We start from the raw sequence: 10,751 nt of genomic DNA on the forward strand, positions 1-10,751 counted from the left end.
AGTTTTTCAAAAATATTTTTATTTTTCCATATAATTATTTAGCCTATTGCTTGGATTCGTATCTTTTAAGTCAGATTACGTTTCATCTTATTTCAATTCATAGTTCCTGAGGCACTAATAGTTCAGTCAAAATAGACGTACCTATAAGGGGGAATTGAAAAAATTTCCACAAAGCTGAATTTTGGTGTAAAGCGAGGGTTTGCCATTTGAAGTAACGCCTTAAAAGTCCCCATCGACACCATGTGTGCAAACGAAGTTATTCAGGGTCAGAGGTCAATTTTTGGAGGCCTTATTCAGTTGTTTTTATTTTTCTGAAAACGTTAAGACCTATCAGAAATCGACAAGAATGATCTTTACGACTTTTCAATAGGAGTCACCATTTTTGAGATATTGTGATATAAGTGCTAAATTACATATTTGAAGAGGTAAGCCGTGTAAGAACATCATGATGCGCATCGGTTAAAATAACAACGCCATGTGTTAGGTATTTCCATAAGCTTTAAAACGATACCTACTTTGCAGTAATCGGTTCAGTAGAACCGAGAAATCTGACTTTTCGGGTCAAATAACCGGCAAAACGGATCTCCCGCCCATGAAAATTTTTCATTTTCGTAATCGGAGCAACAACCTTTTGACAAAATTTAAAAAAATCGGAGAGTTTTCGTTGTGGTCGTTCCCTGGCTTTAGATTACACTAAAATTGACTACTTTTATACCCTCAGCATTTATGCTAACGAGGGTATATACACTTTCATACGGGCAAAATGTGCCTCATCGAAATAATGGTTTTAGACCCCAAGTATGTTTGGACGAAATGTGTTTCAGACAATTTGGAGTCGATTGAGCAATGTCCTTCCGTCTGTCTGGCTGGAGCGCACAATAACTCTCGAACGGATCAACCGATTTGATCCAAAATTTGGCTTTCGTAATATTTTGTCCAAACATAGATTAAGTTCGCAGATGGGCTCCCCCACAAAAGTTCGAAAATGTTCGCAAAATTTGGCCGCTCGATAACTCTTGAAGGAAGTAACCGATTTGATCCATAAATTGCAGATCGTGAAATTTCTACTAGATGAGGTTCCAAAATGGATGAGGAGATTAGGACCTGCTCTCGAATCGCTTTGATCTTTGCTGCAGCAACTTGTAGTCATTGCCCCCCATACGACGGTACAAGTTTTATCAGGAGCAAGTCCATACTTCCTGAGAAAATAGCCTGAAAGATGCAAAAAGCCCCTATAACACCGTGTGTAGTGGATGGAGCGCAAGATAACTCTCGAACGGATCTGCCGATTCGGTGCAAAATTTGGCATTCGGAATATTTTGTCCAATTATAGTTTAAATTCGAAGATAAGCCATATTGGTCCACTCCTTCAGGTACCTCCCCCACAAAAGTTAAAAAATGTTCGGAAAAATTGTGCGCACGATAACTCTAGAAGGGTGTGACCGATGTAATCTATACTTTGCACATGCTAATATATCTACCAGATATAGATCAGGTGCGAATATCGACTATATTTGTATACTCCTTCTCACACACAATTTCGAATAAGTTCACTTTTTAGGAAAACAGCCCGAAAGGTGTAAAAAAATCCCTATGTCACCATATGTGGCGGTCGGAGAGCACGATAACGCTCGAACTGTTCAACCGATTTTGTCCAACATATGGTCTTCGTCATATTATATCCAAACTTAGTTTCATGGGGAAACACCGGTCCACAATTTCCGGTACCTCTCCCCAATATTTAAAAAATGTCACTAAAATGCTAGGACGATATCACTTGAATGGGGCAACCTATTTGGTCTAAACTTTGGATCTCCTAATATTTTGTCAAAATTTAGTTTAACTTCTAAAATCGCCCATATCGGTCTTCCCTAAAGGTACCTCCCCTACAAAGGTTCAACATTTGTGTTTAGTGCAGTTAATTCCTAATCGACATTTTTGTCGGCAATTTCAAATGTCCAAAAAGGGCCACAAAATTGTAAAGAGACCTTAAATACATTCGATCAGTCCGTAGGTGAAAGTTTCACTTCACATTGGCTGAGGGTATTTATCTGTCGGCAAAGCCGACTGACTCTTTTTTACTTGTGGCATTACATTTCTCTAACATAAAATAACTCAACTAAACACGCTCGGATTTTTTTGGAATTTTAAATTTAATGAAATGATAGGTATAATTTCGGTCTTTAACGAAATATATATTTTTGGGAGACAAACCCGGTTACTCAAGTTATTTTAGCCATTTTACCTGAATATGTGCGTTCTTCTTTTATAAGTGTGTATAAATGATGTGTTTTTTAGAACCGCTATATCTTAAGAATGGACACATCTAGGAACAAATTTTAAAGCCCTCACTTGTAGAGAGGGGAGGCAAACCCGGTTACTCAAGTTATTTTAGTCATTTCATCTGAATATGTGCTTTGTTCCCTTATAAGTGTGTATAAATGATGTGTTTTTTAGAACCGCGATATCTCAACAATGGACACATATAGGAACAAATTTTAAAGCCCGCACTGGTAGAGAATTTTTCTGTCTACAATATTTACCTTAGTTACTTTTTGATTAGACACAACGTTTCAAGAAAAATCCGAAAACCTAAAAATCCATAAATTTTGACCTTTTATCCCGAATAACTGTTTTTGCTCCCAGGGGATTGATGGGAACCTTTAGGACATTGCTTTCAGTGACATTCTCTAGCTCTCCACCAAAATTGAACTTTGTGGGAATTTTTGTTATTTCAATGTCTATTTTAACGGGACTATAAGCAGAGATCATACCAGAGAAAAATACACGTTGACCATCAGAGATACCGAGTCTTGTCTAGATTTCGATCACTTTCGGATATTTTTCAATTTCCAGCTCGCAAATAGAGTTGTGAAAAGTAGAAAACTCCTCATAAAAAATAAACAATATTTGTAATAAATATAACTTTCATTTATTTTAACAATCGTTTTAAATATCCTCCAACATAACTTTTGTACTCGAATCCGTGGTCGATTTTAGAAACATTTCTTAATGCCCTATACAGATTTACCATACACCGGTGGCAGTGTATGTCAAAGGAGCTGAAGCAGCATATGTGGAATAGGCGGGAACAGCAGCATAGGTGTGGGTCAAAGGAGCAGCAGCATAGGTTTGGACCAAAGGAGCGGCAGCAGCAGTGTAGCTGTGTACAACTGGAGCAGCAGCGGCATAGGTTTGTACAACAGGTGTAGCCAAAGTCTTAGTGGTGTAGGAAGTTGTCTTAACAGCTGGGCTGTACACATCTTCAACTACCTTGGCTGAACTGTGGACAACACTGTTGCTGTGATGGGACACAGCTGAGGGCACACTCTTTACGACATTGCCAACATGAGCCAAAGATGATTCCTGGACGGTAACAGTGGCAGCTGGAGCGGAGTAATAAAGGGGAGTTTCCAAAAGACCGGGACGAGCAGCAGCTACGGCGAGGAGAGCAGACAATACCACCTAAGGGAGGAAGTAAAAATCTTATATATATAAAAATTGTGTAAAAAATGTATAGTAATTCATAAAATGAGAACGGCTTGGCGGATTTCTGTAAAATTTTTTGTCAGTTATTCGTATTTTCGAGGAGAAGGTCTTTACTGAAGAAAATTTTGGAAAATCTCTCTGGAAAAGTCGGAAAATTGGAAAAATCGAAAATTGAGTTTTTGTATGAAATTTTATTCCTTAATAGCGAGACGAAGTTCGCCGGGTCCGCTAGTTTACTTTAAAATCTTTTTTGGTGAAATATTCTTGCTATAAAACTTACCAACTTGAACATTTTGCAAAGATTTGTGATTTGTTTTCAAATGGTCTGTATTGAATGAAAGAATTTAAGAACTGATACCATTCTTGCAACTGTCTCCCGTTTATATACTAAAAGAACGAAATGTTGCTTACAAGCCACAGAACAGAAAAAAAAAAAAACAAAAACAAAACAAAACCCAAATGAACTATTAAAAGTTCAAAACAAAATGCGTAAACATGGCCTTGTCAAGAGATTAAACATAAACAAACATTGCTGGAATTCTGGCTACAACAAATTCATCGAAACCACACACGTCCGTTGTGTGTGGCGTTTCAACATGCTCGCCAAAGGTAAAAGTAAGTACAAAAACGTAAAGGAGAAAATTAACGAAACAAAAATCAATTATCTCAAAAAATTGTATCATTACCAAAAAACAAGAAACAAAAATCCGTTGTGGAGGAGTTGCTTGTTAATCTCTTTTTGACGTATACGGTGACTTGCGAATGGCGGATATGATGTAATTGCCAAGAAGTAACTACTGGTAACATACATATAATACGGAAAACCAAAAACCGCATAATTCTGAATAATGTGGTTTAGATCCTGTTCCAGTTGAAATTAAGCACTTAGAATTTTGTGACGTAGGTGAAAGAGTATAGGTAAAAGAAGAATGTGGGAACACAACGAATATTTTACTCCCTGTAAACAAAGAAATACTTTTACAGGTTTTCTGTAGGCATAAGATAGGTCACAGGTTCGGAGGTCGACAAATGTAGACATATCGTCGGTGTCATGCTTAAGTGTTACATACGCCATTTTCCCATTTTTGCATTTTAATGTTTTGCATCACAACTGCGTGGAGCTGACTAAAGAAAATATTTATATTTTTGACTTGAAATATTAATAATAGTATATAGAACATATTTGCAAAAATATGGAGGTATATATGTATATTACAATATAAAAGTTATAGAGATTTTTGTTATACCCTCAGCCTTTAGGCTAGAAGGGTATATACGAAAAATGTCTGTCTGTCTGGCTTGTGCGCACGGTAACTCTCGAACAGTTCAACCGCTTCTAATCAAATTTTAGGTATCGTAATATTTTGTCTAAACTTAGTTTAAGTTCGAAGATGGGCTATATCGGTCCACTCCTTCTGGTACCTCCCCCACAAAAGTTCAAAATTTTTCTGTAAAATGGACTGAACGATAAAGCTCGAAAATTTTTTTTAGTAAGTTTTTTTTTGTGGCTCACTTTACGACGGTACAATTTTTTGCCGGAGTAAGTCAATTATTCCTAAAATAATGGCCCAAAAACTTGAGCAAGGTAACTCTAAAACTTTTTCAAAAATTTCTTTCAAACTTAGTCCCAATTTACAGTAGGCGAGTTTACTTGCGGCAATTGTCAGTTTGATGGAGAAAGAGGTGAGGCATATGGTAACCCTTTGCCTCTCAGCCCCCTCTCTCACCTACAAACTGACAATTGCCGCAAGTAAACTCACTAAAGTAAATTGGGACTTATTTTAACATAATTTAATATTTTGAGTCCTTTATGTAGATGCTTGGTTGCCAAACATGTTTGGTATATGTCAATGATTTGGTATGATTTGGAATGATTACGGTACCCACAGATTTTAAAGCAAACTCGTGATATAAAATCAATATATTTTATACTACTAAGAAAAGATCTCCAATTCTCTCTGTTTCGTGCTTCGCTTTTTAGAATACCGCGTCTTGTCATCTCTTCATCCACTTGTTTGCGCCATCTATTCTTTGGCCTGTCAATTCTGCGTGCCCGCCATGTGGCTCGAATTTATACGCCTTTTTAGCGGGTTCATCATCGCTCATTCTTATTATATGGCCTAGCCAGCGCAATTGCTGCATCTCGATACGTTTAACTATATTGATGTCGTTGTATAAGCAGATAGATCTCGTGGTTCATACAACGTCGATATCCACCGTCAACGCATATTGGTCCGTAGATCTTTCTAAGAATTTTTCTCTCAAACATGCCAAGCACTGCCTTATCTGCTTGCGCAAGTACCCAGGCTTCGGAACCATACATCAGCACGGGTAGTATCAGTGTTTTGTAAAGCGTTCATTTTGTTTGACGAGTTGTGGCTTTGTTTTTAAAGTGCTTACTTAAGCCAAAGTAGCATCTGTTGGCCAATACAATTCTTCTTTTTATTTCACAACTGATGTCGTTTGTTGTGTTTACGGCGGTGCCGATGTATACGAAGTCTTTTACTACTTCAAAATTATAGGAACCAACTTCAACAGTTGGTCCGATCTCAATGGACGCCTCGCGCGTCGACACCATCAGCTTGGTCTTACCGCTGTTTACCGCCAGACCCACTTTAGCAAATTTTCCTTCGACCTTCATAAAGGTATCGTTTACTTCTTATACTGATCTTCCCATGATGTCTATATCATCAGCATAAGCAAGTAGCATGTGGCTATTGGTGTAGATTTTGCCACTTCTTTTGACGTTTGCCTCTTGTATAACCTTTTCCAGCAGGATGTTGAAAAGATCTCACGAAAGGTTGTCTCCTTGCCTGAAACCTCTTATGGTATAAAACTCTTCGGAGAGGTTCTTTCCTATTTTAACTGAAGATCTTGTGTCAGTTAGAGTCATGTTACAAAGCCGGATGAACTTTGTGGGAATACCAAATTCAGACATTGCTTGGAATACCTTACGTAGCGGGCTGTCGAAGGCAGCTTTATAATCGACAAAAAGGTGGTAGGTGTCGATCTGCATCTTTTGGGTCTTGCCGCAGGGTAAATATCTGGTCAATGGTGGACTTGCCAGGTCTAAAGCTGCATTGGTATGGCCCAATTATTTCGTTTACCATGGCTTTTTACGCGTTTTTCCTGTCAGATGAAGCTAACTAGCTGATGCATACACTTTATCAGTTTTAAACTGCTCGGCCTCCGGTTTTAAACTGCTCGGCTGTTAGGCCATCGGCTCCTGCTCCCTTATTATTCTTCAGCCGGTTTATTGCTGTCTTTACCTCATCATGGCCGGGTGGTATATGTACATTCAATACCATCTTCTGGGATTGAATCTGTGGTATCTTCCTCGACTTCGATACTATTGGATACCAACAGTTTGGAAAAATGCTCTTTCCATATCCTTAGCACACTATCTGCATCAGTCACCTAATTACCTTGCTGGTCGGTACGGGGGTATGTGCCAGTTCCAAAGCCATCAGTTTGATGTTTCACTCTTTGGTAGAATTTTCGGACTTCATTCTGTCTCCTATACATCTCTATTTGTTCACACTCCCGCTATTCAATCTCCCTCTTTTTCCTGCGGAAAAGACGTTTTTCCTCTCTCCTTTTCTCCCGATACCTCTCTCGTGCGCTACGAGTGGCTACTGATTGTAAAGTAGCCCTATATGCCCAATTTTTCTCTTTTGTAGCAGCACGACACTCCCGGTCATACCATGGATTCCTTGGTGGAGGTCTCTGGTATCCAAGTACTGATTTTGCGGCTGTTTGCATGGAGTGGGCAATGTTTTGCCATTGTTCTTCTATGTTATCGGGCCGAGGAGTGCTTTGATTAAGCAGTTGGGAAAGTTGAGCATGAGCGCAAATAAAGCTGATGTTGAAGAATTTAGCTTTTATTCGAATTGCAGCAAGTCTTTCATTCACTGGGGTGAAGCTGGAGACCAGATGTTTTAACCTCCGACCAACTACAAATTTAGAGGGTTTGTTTTTCTTTTCTTTGGTTTTTTCATAGTAGGCTGTTTTTTCTAGGGGAGGGTTACTAACCCGACGCCCAACCCCCAGTTTTTAACGTTCTTATGGGTGAACGCGCGGCACATGTTAACTGACTACCTTTAACGGGTGTTAAAGGCAGTTCCCCAGGTGACACCACGGGGACGTCAGTGTCCACTTGAGATGAAAGAGGGACCAAGATAAATACTGAGTTTTGCCATGTTAAAGCCGGTCAGGACCGTTCCTTGGTATCCTCCATCCCCTACGTCACCTCTCTTATAGTACCCTATAAGTAGAAGACCTTTTATAGTTCCCTATAAGTAGAATACCTCTTACAGGTCTTCGATAAGTAGAAGAATTCTGGCATGTCTTCTATAGTTAGAAGACCTTTTATAGGTTTTCCATAAGTAGAATACCACTGATAGGTCTTTTACGGATAGAAGACCTCTTACAGGTCTTCCGAAGACGTAAGGTAGACATATTTTATGTCCTCAATAAGTAAGATAACCCAGGCAGGTTTTCTTTAGATTTAACACCTTTTTCTGGTTTTCCATAAGCGGGATACTTCTATAAGTAAAATACCAATGACAGGTCTTCTGTAGATAGAAGACCTCTTATAGGTCTTCCAAAAGTAGAAACCCCAGACAGGTCATCTATGGATAAAACATCATACAGGTCTTCCATAAACGGAATACATCATACGGGTCTTCCATAAATAGAAGACCTCTTGCTGGTAAAAGACCTCTGATAGGTCTTCTATAAAGAGAAAATCTATTAAAGGTCCTGCCTTAGTAGAAGACCTCTAAAAAGTATAGATAGAAGACATATTACAGTTCTTCCATAACTAGAAGATCTCTGAACACCTATTACAGTACTTCCATAAATAGAAGACCTCTGACAGGTCTTCTATGGATAGAAGATATCTACAGGTCTTCAATATGTAGTAGACCACTTTCAGCTCCTCTATAACTAAAAGACCTCAGATAGGTCTTCTTTAGATAGAAAACCTCAGACAGATATTCCATATGTAGAATACCTTTTAAAGGTACTAAAAGAACTCTGACAGGTGTTCTGTAGATAGAAGACCTATTATAGATCTTTCAAAATATAATTCCCCTGACAGGTCCTCTATCGATATAAGACCTCCATCAGGTTGTCAATAAGTGGAAGATCTCTGACAGATCATCGTCTTCTACAAAGAGAAAATCTATTAAAGGTTCTGCCTTTGTAGAAGACCTCTTACAATTCTTCCATAAATAGAAGACCTCTTACAGTACTTCCATAAATGGAAGACCTCTGACAGGTCTTCTGTAAATAGAATACATCTTATAAGTCTTCCATAAGTAGAAAACCTCTGTCAAGTTTTTAATGGATGGAAGACCTCTTAGAGGTCTTCAATACATAGTAAATCTCCCTCAGGCCCTCTCATAATATGTCTTTTTACAGGTCTTCAATAAATATTTAACCTCTTTCAGGTCCTCTATAAGTAAAATACATCAGACAGGTATTTAGATAAAAGACCTCAAAGAGATCTTCCATATGTAGAAAACCGCCTACAGGTCTTCCATAAGTAGAATACTTTTATAAAGGACCTCTATAGACCTCTGACAGGTCTTCTATAGTTAAAAGACCAGATCATCTATAAGTCGAAGATCACCGACAGACCCCTTACAGGTGTTCGGTAGGTAGAAAACCTCCTGAAGGTCTTCCATAAGTAAAAAACCTTTGACAGATCATCGATAGGTAGAAGAGCTTTTACAGGTCTTCGATAGATAGAAGACCTCTTACTGGTATTATATAGGTAGAAGACTTCTTACAGTAGTGGAATTCTCTAACTCATTTTTTGAGTTACCGACAAAAATCGATAGAATTAAAATGCATAATTATGAATGAAAAATTAAAATTAAAGTTGACAACACTCTTGCTATCGGTAGAACTTTACGACTACTAATTATTCGTCGCTAATTTTCCGACAAGCATCGTTATTTACCGAAATTATAAGCATTTTAATTTTACCGACATTTGTCGGTAACTCAAAATATGAGTTAGAGAATACCACTACAGGTCCTTCATAAATAAAATATCTTTGACAGATCTTCTATGGATGGAAGATCTCCTACAGGTGTGCTATAAATAGAAGACTTCTGACACGTCTTCTGTAGGTAGACGACCTTTGAGATGTTTCCTATGTATAGAAGACCTCTGACAGGTCCTCTATATGTTAAAGACCTCTGACAGATATTCCATATGTAGAAGACGTCTCACAGGTCTTTCATAAAAATATGACCTTTGACAGTTCTTCGATAAGTAGCAGATCTCTTACTGGTCAACCATTAGTAGAAAACTTCTTGCAGATCCTCTATAAGTAAAATACCTTTTATATATCTTCCATAATTAGGCGACCACTGACAGGTATTCAGCAATTAGAAGACCTTTTACATGTCTTTAACAAGTAGAAAGCCTTTTTAAGTAAACGGACTCTGACAGGGCTTTTATACGTCGAAGACCTCCTGCAGGTCTACAATAAAAAATGTAATAGGTCTTCTATAAGTAGAAGATAAGCAGAAGACCTCCTGCAGGCTTTCTATGAGTACAACGCCCCTTTACAGGTCTTCTATAAGTGGAAGGCATATTTCAGGTCTTCTATAAATAAAAAAACTTTCACAGGGCTTCTATAAGCAGAAACCTCTTACATATATAAATAGAAGACCTTTTACAGTTCTTTTGCTGGTCTTCTATAGAGAGGAGATATATTATACGAAAAAAAGCTTTTAGAGATATTTTAAATATATATGACCTCTCTCAAGACTTCAATAAGCAGAAGACATATTATAACCCTTCTGTAAGTAGGAGACCACTTTTGCAGGAAGACCTCTTAGAGGTCATCTAAATACATATATCTGTATACATCTTTCACATTTTCTTCTTACCTTTCAGTTCCTTGATTGCCGTTCTAATTATCAACTTCATGAAATCTAAACTGAATATTTCATAGAGTGGCAAACGATATGACAAACATCTTTTACCACTAAATCCCTAAGGCAGGGCATAAAAACTTCACAAAAAAATGTAATCTCATTTCTTGGTTAATGGTAAACAATAAACACACAAACAAACATCGCTGTAAGCCAATGAATGGCAAGGCCGTATACGGCGAGTAAGTAAAACACAACAAAGTTGAATGGCAGTTGACTATTTTGGCACTTCTTACCATGGTTTAAATGGTTTTTAGTATATAAACCGGAGACATTGACAAGAATGGTATCAGTTAATCATATCAAACA

General features: G+C 37.9%; 1 protein-coding gene across 1 annotated transcript; it reads right to left on the reverse strand.

Moving 5' to 3' along the window:
- Positions 1-2,909: 2,909 nt before the first annotated feature.
- On the reverse strand, positions 2,910-3,835 carry LOC141402268 (uncharacterized). The gene is made up of 2 exons (XM_073983172.1): positions 3,770-3,835; positions 2,910-3,465 (listed from the first exon to the last, which is right to left on the reverse strand). Exons 1-2 carry the CDS (start codon positions 3,779-3,781, stop codon positions 3,028-3,030), a joined length of 450 nt encoding a protein of 149 aa, XP_073839273.1. The 5' UTR covers positions 3,782-3,835; the 3' UTR covers positions 2,910-3,027.
- Positions 3,836-10,751: the final 6,916 nt, after the last annotated feature.

This window comes from Musca autumnalis, unplaced genomic scaffold, assembly GCF_047663935.1.
Source record: "Musca autumnalis isolate F117 unplaced genomic scaffold, ASM4766393v1 scaffold_4, whole genome shotgun sequence".
In the NCBI taxonomy this organism is placed as follows: Eukaryota; Metazoa; Arthropoda; class Insecta; order Diptera; family Muscidae; genus Musca; species Musca autumnalis.